The sequence below is a fragment of the Cardiocondyla obscurior genome, linkage group LG19, assembly GCF_019399895.1.
Source record: "Cardiocondyla obscurior isolate alpha-2009 linkage group LG19, Cobs3.1, whole genome shotgun sequence".
NCBI classification, from domain to species: domain Eukaryota; kingdom Metazoa; phylum Arthropoda; class Insecta; order Hymenoptera; family Formicidae; genus Cardiocondyla; species Cardiocondyla obscurior.
The window spans coordinates 1,422,389-1,439,822 of record NC_091882.1 but is presented as its reverse complement, the minus strand read 5'-3'; the positions used below and the strand labels follow the sequence as shown (position 1 = coordinate 1,439,822).

The following is a 17,434-nucleotide window of genomic DNA, read 5'->3' as shown; positions in this document are numbered from 1 at the left end:
AGCAAACAGGTCGGGGTTTCATGCACATCTGGGTAATCGTCGTCGACGACGCACCGAGATAAGAAAAGAAAAGCAGAGACACCGCCCGTCGACCGGTTCATTTCATCCTGAGGGGTATCACGTAGATGAAAGGTTAAATTAATCAGGTATGTCATACATTTTACGTACCTCGCGAGCGGCACCCACGCATCACATTAATTCGCCCAAATCCGCTAATTAATTTCGTTGTTCCGCAATTTTTGCCGTTGTTAATTGCGCCTCGACTGTCCATAGTACCAATTTAACTCGCGCCGATCTTTGCCAATCCGCATCTCGTTTCGTAGTGCTTCTCACCTGCAACATACGTTTCATGTTTTGTAACAATCCGTCTAATTGTAGATTATTACTGACGTAATTATTGAATTCTTTTTATTTATAAATTACTTACGACATGCAGCAAACAAGTCGACCGACTTGCGATTTCTCGTTACATTGACCCTACCGATGGGAACGAACGTTCGCTAGAGTCTAAATTCGTGTTATTGCAACAAGAGCGACAGGTTGTCGCTCGCGAGTCGTTTGTCGAGCGCGAGATGCATGTGAATAAACGCGATAAGCACGCAAAATTAAACGAAGAATGCTAGAATTGTTTGATAATCCGACCAGCCCTCTCTCCCTTTTATCGTTTAACGTAAAAAAAAAAAAAAAAAAAAAAAAAAGAGGGACAAATATTTTCTCGTGATTTATACATGCAATTTGTGAGTTTCTTTCGTTAAAAACATATTACGTTTATTGATCCCAAAAGGAAAAGGTGTTCGCCGCGCAACGTAATTTGCATTTAACTTGTCTCTATGTCCAACAATATTTTTCCCTATTTAATTTAATTTTATTTAGATTTTTAATTAAAAGATAGAAAAAATCTATTTCTCTTCTTTATTTCCTTATTTCTTTACTGAATTTTTTTATTTAGTCCTGTGTACTGATTTCTTTCGCTTTCTTCTCCGGTTTTTAAATTCAATGACCTTAATATTGAGTTCGATGAGTTTTTCCATGAATATCGGATTGGATTCGCGAGGAACTACGCTGATCTCTGATCTTGTCTCGATGTTACGTCGCAGATTTCCTCGATACGTCTTCATTCGTGCGAAGGACTTCGTTACCCTGTTAACAAAATCGATATTAGCTCAGCATATAAAACAGTATATATTTATTATAATGTAGAATGCAATACAAATTTAAGACACGAATGTGGAATCAAGTCGTCATTTTTTCAAAGTTTAGAGACAGGTTGTTTTAATTTTGTGGCCAATTTGTACACAAAAATGATATAAGGTCTTATACACAAATTGCATTTCAGCCGTAGTTGAAGCACAAATGGCATCGCCACGGTTGCTACCGCTGTTGATCGTAGTAACGAGCGCAGCGGCGTTGATCCCCGCTGCTCCAGAATTCAATGATGAACTTCTCAGAAACTCGAACAACGTACGAAAGAAGAGGTCCTTGGATGCGGCGGACTCGCCGGAATACTATAACGACTTGCATTCATTCAAGTACCACGGCGGCGACACCGACCGCAAGTTCGACCGCGATTTTGACGAGAACGACGAGGAGATCGAGTTCCTGCCTGGCGGTAAGACTTGCCTGAGAAAACATTTTTCTTAGAGACCAAGGGAGAAAGCAGAAAAAAAGATTTTTGAGGGTACGTGCTATTAATTGCCAATTATCTTTACGACAGTTTCAGATAATGGTCAGCTGGAAACGATAGGGGAAGGTCTCCAAGGTCTGAACAATAAATTACTCGAAAGGGCACTGCTTGATTACCTGGAGACTTTACCTGAGCAGGTTAAATCTTCATGACTTAACGGAAAAGATAAATAAACTGTCAAGATTTACAATTTCCTTTGCTAATAAGAACTTAATTAAATAAAAGTCATATTTATAACACAAGGATGATTATTTGTAGGAGGAACCGGTGGCTTCAATCTTCCGTGAGCGCGAGCGAAGTGGTAGCCGTAAACGAGGCGGTGTCGGCGAACGGCTGAACCTAGACGACAAGGATTTAACGAAGCTGTTCGTAGAGGAGTTGCAGAATGGGTTACCGTACGACACGCTTGTGGAGATGGACGACGACGACTATTTAACTGCTTTACAACCATTTTACGACAGATACAGAGCTGGTAGAGGGAACAAAGTATATGAGTAAGTTTGAGGAACGGTTGTCTTGATTAATATCATTTTGTTATTTAATTTCTGATTAAAAAAAATGCAAGGTAACCAGATAATTAAAATAGGGATTTAAAAATATGACGTGTTTCGATAGAACGGCAGGACCAATGTCTTGGGGCGAGCTGCTTAGCAAGGACCAGTTTCCGAGGAGCGAGACAAAAAACGACGACGAATTTATGGAACGCGACCAGGATCAAGACATTCTGTACTTGCCGGTAGAACGTAGAAATGTAAACGGTCGGTATCCCATCGGTCGCGAACTCGGTAGCTATCGTAAACTGACTAAGCGCTATCCAATCGCTAAGAGAAGCCCCAGGCCGACTCAAACCCGATTAAAAACCACAGATCCTAAGGTACCGTAAATATAAAAATAACATCGTCCTATTGTTTCTGATTAATTGTTTAATTATTTATTTTTCCTTGTTAATCATTTCGTAGTGATTTAATCTACGTTCGAGGATACGTACATTAATAAGATACTAACATTGCATTATTTCTGTTTCAGGTTGCTCAAGACTTAGGCGCTTTGTTCGGCACGCAGTTCATGGATTCGCACAATCACACTCATAATGCCGATCACGACCATGATCACAACCACGATCACGATCACGATCATGATCACGATCACGATCACGATCACGATCACGATCACGATCATCAGCAAGAATCTGATCAGAATCACGAGCACAAGCACGAGCTTAATCAGAACCACGAGGATAAGACGGACACGTCGCAAAAAATGGCTCCGAAAGAGACTCCGAAGGGTCAAAAGGAAAAGGAGAACACTACGAAGACAGCCAAATCAAAAATTCAAGTGAGAAAGAAGAGCGTTGACTGGTCACAGTACTTTGGCATCGACCGAAGGAAGAAGAAGGCTACCTTCACAGCTGGGCAGGGAACGCAAAATCAGGACGACGAGTGGATGTTGCAGCGATACTACGAGGTATGGTAATTATTAATTTTTAAACTTTTAACTAAAACAAACTAAAAAAATTATTAAAACTTGTTTTAATGCACTGTATAGTAGCAGCAATAAAAACCAAAAGAATATTTTTTGTCTGTCTATTATAAGGATAGATTAATATTATACACAAAATAAAATGTTGCTTGGCAGAATATGGCTGAAAATTTGAAGCCAAAGGACGATGAAAATGAGCGGAAGGAGAAGCTCGAGCAGATGGATGCAAAATTGAAACATGTTAAGGATTCTATAATGGAGGAAGTTATGAAGTACGCCGCTTCGAAAGACGAGGTGGAACTACAAAAGGTGACTTTTCTACTTGTTCTTTCATCAAATCTTTCACCAACATTATTGAATTTTAGAAATAAAGTTAGTCTTCAGATTATACATAATATTTAAATCATAAAATAATATTGCTAAAAAATTAATCTAATTAAGTTATATAAAATTCAAATAAAACATTTTTTTTAATACAGTTTGTAAAATGTATACCCTAAAAATTATTAAAACAAATAAAATTTATAAAAATATTCGACAGGTGAAGGATAAGCTAATGTCGCGATTGGTGGAGGCATATTCCTTGCAGAAGCTACGAAAAACGCTGAACGAACTTCGAAACAACGTTGTGGCTCAAAAGGAAGCACAGAACAATTTTACATCTAATTTTCGCGAAAACAACAATAATCCAGCTACTAATAGCGGCAGTAAGACCAGCAAAAAACGAAATAATGTTGACAACAATATAGAAGAAAGCGAGTGTAAGTTATAACTCGATAATTCTGAAATAATCTGTACAAATCGAATGAGTCGAGTTAAATAATAGCTGAATTACGTAACACAACTGTTTTCTTCGTACAGCCATCGAGGAGCCTAGAAGCTGCCCGGAATTAGAAGCCATCGAATGGCGATGCCGAACCGTGGATAATTTAGCTGGCGACACGTCTCGGATGCTCTACGTGCCCTGCGTAAAATTGCAGATCTGTAAAGCCTGCGTAAGTCCACATAAGCTCTCCATAGACATTTTTGAATAATTTTTCGATTAAGAACAAGTCGGTCAAATTCTATTGCAACAATAATTCTTATTAATCCTTGGGTTGTCAATATTACTAACATAATTCCAAGCTTCAGATACCTAAAACTTTTCAATTGAAATTTTCAAGGTCCACTAATCTTTTTAAAGATTACAAATTTCTTTTTTTTTTTTCTTTTAACAGGCAGAGGACGAGGAAAGGCTGATGTTGTCTTGCCTTGCCAATTACGCCCTGGAGGCCGGTAAGGCGTGCGACGCATTGGTGGCCAGCGAGTCCAAGCAGCCGCGGACGACTCGCGATGACGAGAGACAGTCGTGCGCGAACGCCGCATTGTTACTGTCGCAGCTACATCCACCATCAACAGCGACCACGCAATGCCGCATACGGAACTCCTGCCTGCAGCGGTACCACGCACGATACGAGCACCGATACTTCCGCACGTCATCGGCGTACGAAGGCACCGGACATCCTGGCCACCACGAAGGCGCTCTTGACGCGCTGCAGCAAACCATGTCCGAACGATAAGAATCAGGCGAGCAAGAGTAAGCTCCGGTCCGGCCGCGCGACACAGTAGACCGCCAATTATCCGGATCCGTCGGCGGGTATCGCCTAGAATGAGTATCCTCCTGATATCCGATTGAACGAAGATTTCTAATTTACACAGGACCACTCGCCAGTTTTTTTTTTAATACTTCTGGGTCTACGTTCAACTTTTTTGCAACTTTCACCCGGATGATTGACGGCCCGCTGTGAGAAATTTAAAGTATCTTCCGTCTTAATCCAGCATGAATCAAGATTAATCTTCACTGGCCACCATGTATTTCCCTAAGCTTCTGGGACTTTCGTCAAACCCGTTATAAAGGAGAATTTTTAAGAAAAATTTACGAGTACCAGCTGAGAGTTCAGAAAAAGCTAGGATGCGAACGAACTTTTTTGAAATAGAATGTATTGGAATGGTCGACGAGAATTGCATTAATTTTTTTTTACTATATTTCAGATACAGCAGTATGCGAAGAACAATAATTTTGCACACGTGTAATTTCTATTTATTTGTTTGCTTTCAATTAAAAAAAAATGTTGACTTGCTAAGCACTTTTCACGACGCTTTGTTGCATATAAATTTGAATTTATGTAAGAAAGAAAAAAGAGGCTGATGTCTAATTAGTAAAATAATACATGTTACTTGCTAAAGAAGGTGACGGATTAAAAAAAAGAGAAAATTAAATCTCTGACTAAGAAAATAAAACGTTTTATCTATTTGCGAGGTATGCCGTTCGTTTAGATTGCTGTATAAAACAACGTTCTTTTTCTTTTTCGTTTATCTTACACTGAGCAACGACAAACGAGTTACAGACAATAAATAATCATATCTTCGACAGATTTATCTCTTAGAACGGAAATTCGTGAAAGTTTGCCACCGGGAGGGATGAATCTTAAGCGAAACGAAAGTTTGGACGAATGCCTCGCAAATAAAAACCGAAAGAAGTGATCCCATGGCATAAGAAATAATGTATGTGTAAATTATTGTGTTGAGTATCCTGAAAAGGAAAAAAGAAACGTTGTCGCGAGCGCAGGTCTTTTCCTGACGTACTAATTCATCGCACTCGTGCCAATTGAAAGTACATTAGCGTGTTTAATTTTTCGCACGCAGTAGTTGCACGCGGAATCGTCAGTTTCATGCGTTTTATGCCGGCAGACGTGATAAGAAAAAAAGAGAAATGGAAGGATACTTGACGCAGCTTCCAAAAAGTCTATCTTCGCAAATTATATATCTATTATTACTGTCTATTATATATAAATATATATCAAATGTTTACGTTATACGGCGTTATACAGATACGCATGTCGATGTGTCTAGTCGATGTGTCAGTCCTGTATTCGAAATGTAATAAATATATTTCAACATAAACGCGCTGTTTGGCAGTTAAACGTCCTGTTTCAGCGTCTTGTTGTAATTTTTTACAGTCTTAAAACTATGTGCATATAAATTTTGAGATTGAGGAGATTGTGGGAAAAGATATAAACAGGCAAATTTACATTATAATATATATATATATAATAATAAAATATACCTGGTCGTTGCCAAGCAGCCCAACAGCGTCGTTATTAAGATCGACAGAGTTTCCGGATCCGGAATTGTCTTGTAACGTTTCCAGTATCTCCAAACATTGCGGCCTGTAGAGTCTCAGCAATTCCAGCTGCAGCTTTGCACAGTCTACTGTAATAAGAAGCCTGGCAATTAGATTTTCCGTTCTCTCTGGAGATACTTTCGGCAATTGAAAATCATTTTCGCACTCACCCCGTAATCTTGACACCTGCTCGAGTCTCATTTTCAGCTCCATCTGCGCATCGTTCAGCTGGCGGGTCATTTCCTCGTACGAGCTTTTCGACATAATGAGACCGAGTCGATGGAATCCTAATTGAAATTGCTAATTCGTCGGTGTCTGGAGAACAACTGAAGAAATCCGAAGTAAATGCCTTTCTTGAAGGAGTTCGCGAAGCGTCGTTTGCCGCCCACAGTGCCGCCAACTCGTACCGCCGCATTTAAAATGGTATTCAATTGTGCGCAGTGTCAAACAATTTATTTTCATCGTTCTCGACAATCATTTCATTCGGTTTTCTTTTAAAGTAGTTAATTTTCTCCCTCGTGATTAAAAAATTGTCTTTTTTTACAGAGTCTTGAACGCTTTAGTAAACGAACTAGCGTATAGAAACTAATCAGTTTTGTAGCAGGTTTGACGTTTCGCGGGCCTACCGAGCGAGGAGCTTGCGCGGGCGCATCGCGATTACGTTCAGGGCGATTACGAAATGGCGCGTCACGGTTGCGTCACCGTGACGGCGCGACGCGGCGCGCGGTTCCGTCGCCGCCGGCGGCGGCGAGTAGTCGAGTACCAAAGTCCATCCGGCAGTAGTAGGGGTCGAGGGTAGAGTCCGACGAGGAGCACACCGCGGCACTCGGACGGCTACCGTCGTCGCCGCGGGGAAGACTTTCTCGTCGGACCACCATGGTGGCGATCACCACGTGCCGCACCGCCGCTGCAACCGCCCTCAAGGCCGTCATTCTGGGCGCCCCGGCGTCCGGCAAAGGCACCGTCTCCGCCAGGATTGTTCAGCAGTTCGGCGTCGCACACATCTCCAGCGGCGATAGACTACGCTTCCACGTGTCCACCGGCACTAGTACGTTCAACGCCGGGAGTTCGTTGCCTCCGAGCGTCCTTTTCAAACCCTACCAGAGCGTCTCCTCGACCCGCCGCCAGTTTTGTCTCATTACTTAATTATTAATCCTTTTTTTGTCTACGTATCGTTAAATTTTGACTGACACTCACGGATAATCGACTTAAACTCAACAGATAAGTTTGTTTCAATGTTTGCTCATTGCGTTATATAATCTGATCTGATAGATCTCACAGTGCGTTATCAATCAGGTAATTTCGAAACCACATCGGGATCGCTATCAAGGTAAACTCCTCCGACTTTAATTTTGTCTACAATGTCGTGTAATTAAAAAATTTAAATTCCATGAAATCATCTCGTTTCCCTTAATATTTTTTTCCTTGATTATGATTTATTAATGTCAATAAATTATTATGTCAATAAGTCAGTACATAAAAAATACATTAATCGCATTTTCTCATACATATTACTCAATATGTGCATAATCATGTATGCGCGCGATGTCTTAAATTTGTTACAACAAAACAATTGCGATTATACAATACAATTGAATGAATGCTCAAGGAGACACGTGCCACTTCGCTGGCCGCTTTTGTTGGCGAAGCGTTTTCTGACAAATACATCTCGTTTGCAGATCTCGGCAAGGAGGTGAAGAAGTACATGGATGGGGGCAGCTTTGTGCCCGACGACACGATGATCTCTCTCATCGGCGACGAGATCGGTTCGCTGGCGAACCGGAATTGGCTGCTGGACGGTTAGTAAGAGGGAAATCACTCTGACCTCGGCTTCGCGGCCAAGGTCTCCACGCTCAAGTCGTGAACCGTCTGATTTCTCTGTGTTTCTATATGCAAATATTTTGGCAGGATTCCCGAGAACGTTGACGCAGGCGGAACGGCTACAGAGACTGCATCCGATCAATCTCGTGTTAAACCTCGTGGTGCCGACTGTAGTGATCCTGGACCGTGTCAAGAGCCGATGGGTCCATCTTCCCAGCGGCAGGGTCTACAACATCGGCTTCAACGATCCGCGAGTGCCGGTAATCAACGTTAACAAGTTGCACGTGTTGTATAAAAATGAGATCGCGGAAGCGGGTCAAATCGTGACGGAGTTTACAGTACATGTTATAATACGAGATTGTATATTACATGATATTTTAATTTAATTATAAAATACTGTACTTTGTTATAAAATCGAAAATCAGAATTTATTACGGAGGATTTGATCGCATTTTTCAGGGTAAGGACGACATAACGGGCGAGCCACTGTGTCAGAGAGAGGACGACAAGCCGGAAGTCGTGCAAAAGAGGCTGCAGGACTACGCGACAAAGACCGAACCGGTGGTCAAGTTCTATCGCAAAATTGGAGTGCTGAGGGAGTTCCGGGGCAATACCACCAACGAAATGTGGCCGGCGATTAGGAATTGCGTGGCGCAATACTTCTGAACTTTAGAAACCGAATTTTTAGACAAACTTTAGGTGAATTTTTTAAATAACGTGCATCATAGAGTTCGCAAATTACTCTCATTTTCAAATAGGTCCGTTTCTCTATACTCGTTTCATTTCTCCAACTTTTCGAGATTTCTTTAACGGAAATTTTTTTAGATATTCAATTTATATCTGATTGATTCCTGTGCTTGCCTAAGGATTAAAATTAGATTAGAAATATAAAAGTTTAGATTAGATAAAATTTTGCGCGCCTAAGAATAGCTTCGTGTTTTTTTACTAAAGAATTTAACGCGGACAAGTCTGTATAGACCTATTTGAGATCTGCGAGTCAACAATTGTTTATGACAACGAGAGAACACGTATTATAGCAAATTGGCGTTCTCTCACGCATGCACAAACGTAGACAAACGTGAATATATCATTAAGTTGTACATATGGGATGTCGTGCCGACAATAATAAGCTCGTAGACATTTCCGATAAAACGCTTAAGGTAGTACGAGATTTTGCGGAAACTCAAAGATAATTGCTGCTTTCCATTTGCATTAAAGCTCTTATAATTATCACTTATGATGTCCTTTTATCTTTGGTTGATTTAATAAATGTTGAAAGAAGATAGAATGACGTCGCAAGTAAAAACTATGAGTTTTTTTTTTTTTTTTTATCTAAATAGGAAGTAATTATTGTATCATTACGCGTTATCTTTCGTTTCACGATCGACACTCGCGTGACCGGCTTGTGGCCGAAGTCATAGTACAAAGCAAGGATTATCATTCGAAATTATTGATGATACATTCTAGGATGACGTAATCACATGTTTTTCAATTTATTTAGAGCGTATAGCGTTACAGCTGTAAGAGATATAACAATGTTTAATATTGTGTACATATTTAACAGTATAAGTACAATATATGCATAATATATGCATACACACGTATATATACATATACAGCTTGAAGCATCTAAAAAAGTATACATCTAAATTTTTCCTCAATAATAATTTTTTTATTCTTAATCTTTTTTTTCTTTTACTTTCAAAACTATACCTATACTTTAATATAAGAGTACTCTAGGTTTTATTTGTCATTGACGAAGTAATTTATTACGTTTGATATATTATCACGTTACCTTGTTCTTTCAAACGAAATAAATTCTTTATTTTAATCTATATATTATCTATTCTACTCTAGTATACTGTAATCGTTTTTGCTGCTCTTGAAAATATCATTAAAGAAGCAGGATAACTTGTAGAAAGTTGCAGAAAGATACGACAAAGAAAAAGATGTAAGATAATTTAGAGCAAATTTTGAAAATTTTATTATGATTCCTTCTTTTATATATTCTGAGATATTTTTTTTTACTTATACATCTATAAATACATACATATGTTAAATCTGTTCTAAATAGATATTTAGGCGTACACATTTTAATGCTTCATTCTGTATATATCATGTTCACGTTCATCAAACTCTTTCTTATTTCTTCCTCAACACAGAGTTACCAAAAAATAACTCAATTATAAATAAATAAATTACTTAACATCTTATTATACTTTTCTTCAAATGAATCAGACTTGATAATCGTTGCGCTTTCATTCACGAAATTTTGTTGTTTACACGAAAAGAATTTTATCAAATGTAATTTAAATGATTTTACAAAATTTAACATATGTACAAATTTTTTTTTTAATTTTACAAAAATCTTATTGTAACATGAGAAATTAATATTTACTGAAAATGAACAATTGCGATATTCAGTCATGATAAATTAATTAAGTCAGTTATCACTAATGATCAATATATGTAAAGTCATTTCAACAACAAATTTCGAGATCGCGTATAAACGGATAAGAAAACATGTGTACTTATAATTGTATACTATATATACATATTAAATACACATTAAATCATTAAGAAGAATGAATCAGCATGGTCGAACAAGTTATACTAACGTCAAGAATATAATCTTGCTTTTTTTTAAGTTTCTTATCTCATAAATACAAAATAACATCGGATCAATTTAAATTCTGTTCCTCTACACTCGTTGAGATCGATGAAAATGCGTCGCTATCTCAACATTGGCTAGGTTCAGCAGAAAAAGCAGCTTTGTGACTGTTGTAAAAATGGTGAACGTGGTTGGCGTACTCTTTTAATTTTGGTAGAATCTAGGAGTATACGTCAATCAGGTTCACTATTTTTAAAACAGTTGCAAAGCTGCTTTTTCCGCTGAACCTAGCCATTGAGTGTCTCTTTCCATCCAAGATAACATATTCGACTATTGAAGCGACTAGAGAAACGAATATACGGAAAGAAATTATGAAACATTGGACAAACAGATAAAGATGTAAAGACGTTCACGCGAGAGTAATTCAAAAGAATGAAAAGTTGCGTGTGTCTTACCCTCGTATTGTCCTCTTTTTCTTTTTTTTTTTTCCTGTCTCACTGTAACAGTTCGAACTCTTCGCACTCGTACAAATCATCCTCCATGCTCTCGTGATTGACAAACTGACTTGCCGACGGCAGAAGACTTTCGACGACGTCGATTCCCTGCTGCAAATCCTTACCACTCCCCTCGCAGAACAGAAACATTGGATAGTCTATCTTCTGGTTTGGTATCACGAACTGTAAAAATAATGAGACATCTCACTTTTGTTTAAAGGTTTTTTTTTATTATTTTTTTTTTTAGTTATACTGATATTTTCGTCTTTCTTTACGTTTCATTTTTTTCATGTAAAAACTTGTAAATAACAAAATATATTGACGGTTTTTTGAGTTTGTTATATATGTTCAGTTACAGCTGAATTTGAAGATTAAGGATGTGATATTCACCTGTTGAATTGTCTCCATGAAATCGGTGAGCGATTCCTTGTCAGGAAAGTAGAAACCTACGCAACAACTAGGATCCATTTTTGAAAGCAGCATCTTTCTTGGTGACGTGCAATGGAAGCTTGTTAAGGGAAATTTTTCACTTCCCTCAACGTCAACGGTCTCCTGAATAATAAGAAAAAAATTAATTAATTTCTTAAAATTAATAAATTAATTTCTTATTAATTAATTAATTAATTAATTAATTAATAAGAAAAATATATGGAAATTAATATTTTAAACATCGAAGTAATTGGTTCTTAAAAAATATAATGTTACCTGACAGTAATGCGGGTCCAAGTGGATCAGTTTATCGTCCTGATAGCCAACAAAATAAAGTGAGTGTCGTGGTCGACCACCGATCACGCCGATGCAAGAGTCCAATGTCAACAACGATGTTAAACAGGGCGCGTAAATGGGATTTAGTTTGTCAGCGCCGAGCCTCAAAGGCACTAAGAGTATCAACGCCTTTCGTCTACCATCGGGAGTGCAGCAGACATTTTCAACATCTTGCATGTACACTAAAACATAAAAAAAAAATATTAATTTATGCATAACACAAAGTAGCAAACTTTCTATAAAATCTTTTACAATACGAAAAATTTAAATAAATGCCTCCGTTTATTTGCATATAAAATTAGTTAATCGTTTCTATTATATATTTTTATTTATTTTTTAAGATTTATTTTTCAAAAATTTGTTTTATATTATTTTGTAGAAATAGAAAATCATCTATTTACGTCGTTCATACTAACCTGCGCAGTCTTGGGCGACATATACCGCTAGCTGATTAAGTTTATTGTTGGGATCCTCGCTGGCGCGTTCCATAGCCTGACACAAAAGATGAGCGACCGAAGAAGGCCCATACCAATCACCTGCGCGTTTCCCTGATAAAGTACCAAGCGACACAAGCCTATGTATGGAGAATGGAGATTCTGGTGTTGGCTGATCGCCAAACCATTTAATGATCATCCGATGACTGCTCTCATCAGTCGATTGTTCTGGTCTCCACCTCCAATCTACATAATAGAAAATAAACTGTTTTAGTTTCATGTTGCACAAGATCCATGTAAGTACAACAGTTTTCGAGAGTTATATGTTGTTTGGAGCATCTTATATTCGATATATCCATCATATTACGAATTTATAATATTAAGAATAATAATTTAATAAGTAATTTTTGTTATAAGTTTCACGTTTGTTTTAATTTAAAATATTTAAATCAAACAGAATTTTTTTAAACAAGTTTACCGTTTTCAATAAATAATTAAACGTTATTTTATTTAAGAATCCCAGACAGAAATTCAAAATAAATGTAAAAAAAAAAAAAAAAAAAAAAAAAAGAGAGAGAGAAATAATTACCCCGTCCGAGAAAATGGCAGACTAACGCTTGCGCTAGCATCATCTGCCCGCTGCGCAGCATGCATCCCCAACCGCAGTCTGTGGTAAAGGTAGAGCCATTCAGAATCGGAAATTCCCGTCTATATGTTAACCAAAGACGTGACACGAAATCCCTCTTGAATTCCTCTATGGTATTCTCGAAATTTGTGGCATCCATCGCTAAGGAAACCTGACTACCCGTCCCAACTGGTTCTAATGCTTCTGATGCTCTCTCCAAGGGACATTCCGATTTTTTCAAATAACACTGACCCAACAGCCACACGGGAGATTCCTTGGAGAAATTTGTCTTAATTTTCACAGTCCAGCCTTTTGTAAAAAAAAAAAGAAAAGATGAACAAAAAACAATGACAATTATCTTTTTACATATCTCTTAAATATAATAAATTCGTTAATAATTAAGTCAAATAATCTATTTAATAAATTTGGGATAGTATTTAGCTTTTATAGTGTCTAATATACGTACCATATTTAACGTTGTTCCACATAGAGAGCAGTTTCGTCTTAACTTTGCTGTCGACTTCTGTCGCAGTCATAGATTCATCTAACTCTGCGTCCGAGTTAAACGACTGAATGGAAGGGACACGATCTGTGGCGATCATTCCGGAAAATAATCCGAAATTCACAGGACCAAAACCTCCTGCAAAGATAATCTCCATTTAACAAATTTATCTTGAAATTCAATCAATGAAGACTTCAATCGTCTATTTCACATTAATTTTCCTAAGTCTTTATTTTACCGGGGCGATCTTTCTTATCTTTTCTTTTTTTTAGCTAATAAATTTCCTATCATTGTCTATAATTCCCATTAATAATTTTTTTTAATCCTTATTTTGTTGGTTTTTTAATTATTGCATTTTATTAATTTTATCTTTTTTTTTTTTTTCCTTTTTTAGCAAGGAAAAGTGATGATTGTTTTCAAGTTTGCATCAAGGCTTATTGCAAATATTAACTATTATTATCACTTCTGGTTATCCGCGTGTTGATTTCGAGAATAATCAAACTGAGTAGTTTTATTACATACATTAGCAAGCAAGTCGGCCACTTACGACACGGACGAGATATTTAAATATTAATTGTTAATACTACTTTTAACGTTAGTTTCTCAAAATTATCGGCACTTTCTTTAATCTTGCACCTGACGTTCCGATCGGAATGTTCCGCTGTGATCTGCAAGGTGTGGTTTCCGCCAAGCGATTAACACCTGTTATCGGTTGCGGGGGACTGTTGCAATACATAAATCATCAAGATAAATAAATTATTAAGAGAGGTCACAGCATTCTTTGCCTCCTTATCTCACCTGTAATGTATGCAATACAGCATCAGACTTATTTGCAGTATGTTCAACCGGCTATTTAAATTGACATACAAAACAGCAGTATTAACAGTTAATACCAAGATGAAAGATACACTTCCTTTAAAGAAATGATAATTCTATATTACAATATTTGCATGTCTCATTAGTAGTGTTTGCTTTGTCAAGAGAGAAAAAAGGAATAGAAAACCAAGGAATAATTGTGCTTTGCAACATCAAAAGAAAAAAAACTAATATGTATTAAAAAGAAAAAAAAAAAGAAAAAGGAAAAAGACTGAAAGTATTATATATAAGTTTAATTTCCATATTGATACTAAAATTTAACTGTGTCATTTTCCTTTCTATTCCCTATCCTGCTGACTTTCCTCTGACAGTCCAGATATTCAAAAAGTTCCTATTTCTCGTTTATCATCTACTTTAGGTACGATTGTGGTGGACAATAGGTACTGTTATCTGTATATCTCGTGCGACACATTTGATCCGTCCGATCTTGCCAAGAACAATGCGGTGCGCTTCGATCGTCGCAGAAACAATGAAAACTAGACCTCCTGCTGTCACCAGTGGCACGCCGAATTCCGACTACAAACGTAATAAATGTAAGCGTGTGTCGAAAATCATGAAAAGAACTGAGAGGATAAGCGACACAGAGGATGGGAAGAGGAGGAAACTGCGCCGATGACAGCTCAGGACGGAACGTAAACAGCAAATGCGTTCACTCACCTAACCTCTCCCGCGACGATTGCACCTGGCCGTTCATGATTAGTTGCGAACGGGACGAACGAGGCGTTGTAAAGCGTCGTGGATTCCGTGTGCGGTTGTCTCGAAGGCGAGATGGAAAGCAGCCAACGACGAGGGCAATCACATTTTCGCGTGACTCGTCCGAGCGATGTCTCTTTCGTTCTTTCCTCTTCCTCGGCGACGTCGGCGCCTACGGGACGTTGGCGCGACGTCCGGCCTCTCGCATCCTCGGCGATTGGCAACGACGACGTCGGCGGGATCGAGGTCGATGAAAATTTCACTTCGTCGTCTTATATTTGCGCTCCACGCCACGCCACACGGCGTCACTCGACCGCTCGACTGACCGGTCGCGTCACTGTACAAGTGCGCCGTCTATCGAGGCTGACATGAGTAGGACGAAGCGTTCCCGTCTAGGCTGTCCGTCCGAGTCCGGTTCGAATCGTTTGAGGGAAATAAAAGGTCAGAATAACATCATTTTTGGTCAGAGTTGACTAAATTTATTCTCGAAAAGTGTCGTGAATGTCATATTTGACGTCAACGTAACGTCGTAGTAATATTACTTTGATTTTTTTGTCCTTTTTGGATTTGATTTTGGCGGTACATTTTTTCTCCACTCGCGGCTTCGAATAGTGATGACCAATCACAGCGCTCCATGGTTCGCAATTGCGCAAAGGGGCTTACGTCTACGTGCTTCATGTTATTGCGGACGAGAAGACACGCCGGTCACGCGGAGAATTCGAAACGAAGATGTCGAGGCATCTGCGTGTCGTCGTGGACTATCCCGCGAGTGTCCAGTGCGCGGAAGGACGACTCGACACACAAGCGCACAAAGCGTCGGACGTGTATTACTCCGCGCGAGAAGGACAGCAACAATCGGACCTATTGTCGTCTCACTCTTTTCGTGCGGTCGTCTCTTTCTATCTAAGGGCTGACCTCTACCGGTCAGTTTAATTGCGGAGCATCGGGCGTGAAAGACGTGTCGGTAATCGCTCCGCAATCTCGCGTAATTTCAGTCGCCCGGAGGACAGTATCGCGTACGAATTAGTGTCGAAGTCGTCGATTAGGGAACGGGCGATCGTATTCTGTCCTCCTGGTCGTTTTGTACTCCGTTTCGCGCGTCGAAAAAGTGCATCGGAACGACAAGGTTACGAAGCAAGCGCCAGCGCGCACGAAGTCCGCGCGTCCGACGTGAATTGTGGCGCGTATTATTCGGACATTTTCGACTCCTGGCTCCCATTACAATTTTCTTCGGCAAGATCCGGCAACTGTCAGCATTAGAGTGAGAGATCTGCACCTCGCCCGTCTCTTTCGTCGCGGCTGGGATTCTCAATCTGCTCCGTGCAAGTGATTTTCGATGAACTTAAAAAAGACAGTGCGCGGGGAACATTTCGTGTCGCGGCCCGCCTCGTTCGTCGCTCGGCATGAACTCTCATCTTCATCGTCCAGTGTCCAGCCCGCGGAAGGATGACTCGTCCCATCTGAGAGGAGGACTGAGAGGAGGAGGAGGCCCAGGAAGGGTATCCTGCCCCAGCGGAGCAACCCCAGGGTAAATATAATTTTTATTCGAAATTAAATAATTTAGATTTTTTATAACGTTGTTTTATTATTTTATTAAATTTGATTTTATATCTAAAACATAATTTTTTATCTTGTCTGTTACAGATTAAGAGGATCTCCGCTGATGTGCATCGGTCAGTAAAAAAAAAAGTGCCGCACGCCGTTATTAATAAATACGAACCGCACCCGGTTCGTCGGTCGCTTCGCGAGTGCCGCTAATTTATCGGGCGTTTTTTTTTCACGTTTGCTTTTTTACGGGAGTGCCGAAAATGAACGCGCGAAAGTGTTAAGTAATTTTCGCGATAATTAATTAATCCGGGCGCGTTCGCGAGTTTCCAGCGCGGAAGGATGGCTCGTCACGTCCCACCTGAGAGGAGGAGGAGGCCCGGGGGGCATCCTGCATCGGCAGAGCAACTCTTAGGTAAATATACATTTTTTAAAATAAAATATTAAATAAATACTTTTGCCCTTTTTTTTTATTAATTTTATGAACTGAATTTCATGTCTACATTAATATTTTTCTTTATGTTACAGCCACCGCCTGAATTCAACAACTCCGCTGATGCTCATGCAGTTCGGTGAGTCGCATGACTTTTTTTTCGTAGTTTTGTATTCGTAGTTTTGTAATCTCTTGAACCGGCAACACGTCGAAAAGCTCTCGTGACGTTCCTCCTACGTTAAACTACATCTTTCTTTCTTCTCGCAAAGAAATCGGAAAAATAAGAAGGAAGAGGGTCGTTAGGCAAAG

General features: G+C 39.1%; 3 protein-coding genes across 4 annotated transcripts; 2 read left to right on the top strand and 1 right to left on the bottom strand.

Moving 5' to 3' along the window:
• The first annotated feature begins 3 nt into the window (after nucleotides 1-3).
• On the top strand, nucleotides 4-6,106 carry LOC139110158 (uncharacterized). The gene is made up of 10 exons (XM_070669765.1): nucleotides 4-146; nucleotides 1,337-1,609; nucleotides 1,715-1,821; nucleotides 1,943-2,178; nucleotides 2,300-2,558; nucleotides 2,711-3,148; nucleotides 3,320-3,472; nucleotides 3,705-3,924; nucleotides 4,025-4,158; nucleotides 4,381-6,106. The coding sequence occupies exons 2-10, from the start codon at nucleotides 1,354-1,356 to the stop codon at nucleotides 4,720-4,722; spliced, it is 2,145 nt and encodes a 714-aa protein (XP_070525866.1). The 5' UTR covers nucleotides 4-146; nucleotides 1,337-1,353; the 3' UTR covers nucleotides 4,723-6,106.
• Nucleotides 6,107-7,072: 966 nt separating this feature from the next.
• On the top strand, nucleotides 7,073-9,829 carry Ak3 (Adenylate kinase 3). Its single transcript, XM_070669771.1, has 4 exons — nucleotides 7,073-7,374; nucleotides 8,006-8,125; nucleotides 8,235-8,407; nucleotides 8,607-9,829. The coding sequence occupies exons 1-4, from the start codon at nucleotides 7,203-7,205 to the stop codon at nucleotides 8,811-8,813; spliced, it is 672 nt and encodes a 223-aa protein (XP_070525872.1). The 5' UTR covers nucleotides 7,073-7,202; the 3' UTR covers nucleotides 8,814-9,829.
• Atg4b (Autophagy-related 4b) lies at nucleotides 9,609-15,477 on the bottom strand. 2 transcript variants are annotated; one of them, XM_070669769.1, is made up of 8 exons: nucleotides 15,112-15,477; nucleotides 14,839-14,970; nucleotides 13,543-13,716; nucleotides 13,041-13,385; nucleotides 12,434-12,697; nucleotides 11,958-12,199; nucleotides 11,643-11,804; nucleotides 9,609-11,435 (listed from the first exon to the last, which is right to left on the bottom strand). In XM_070669769.1, exons 1-8 carry the CDS (start codon nucleotides 15,146-15,148, stop codon nucleotides 11,253-11,255), a joined length of 1,539 nt encoding a protein of 512 aa, XP_070525870.1. In that variant the 5' UTR covers nucleotides 15,149-15,477; the 3' UTR covers nucleotides 9,609-11,252. The 2 variants fall into 2 exon arrangements, with proteins under 2 accessions (XP_070525870.1, XP_070525871.1); XM_070669770.1 differs by lacking the exon at nucleotides 14,839-14,970 and having other exon boundaries at nucleotides 15,112-15,476.
• Nucleotides 15,478-17,434: the final 1,957 nt, after the last annotated feature.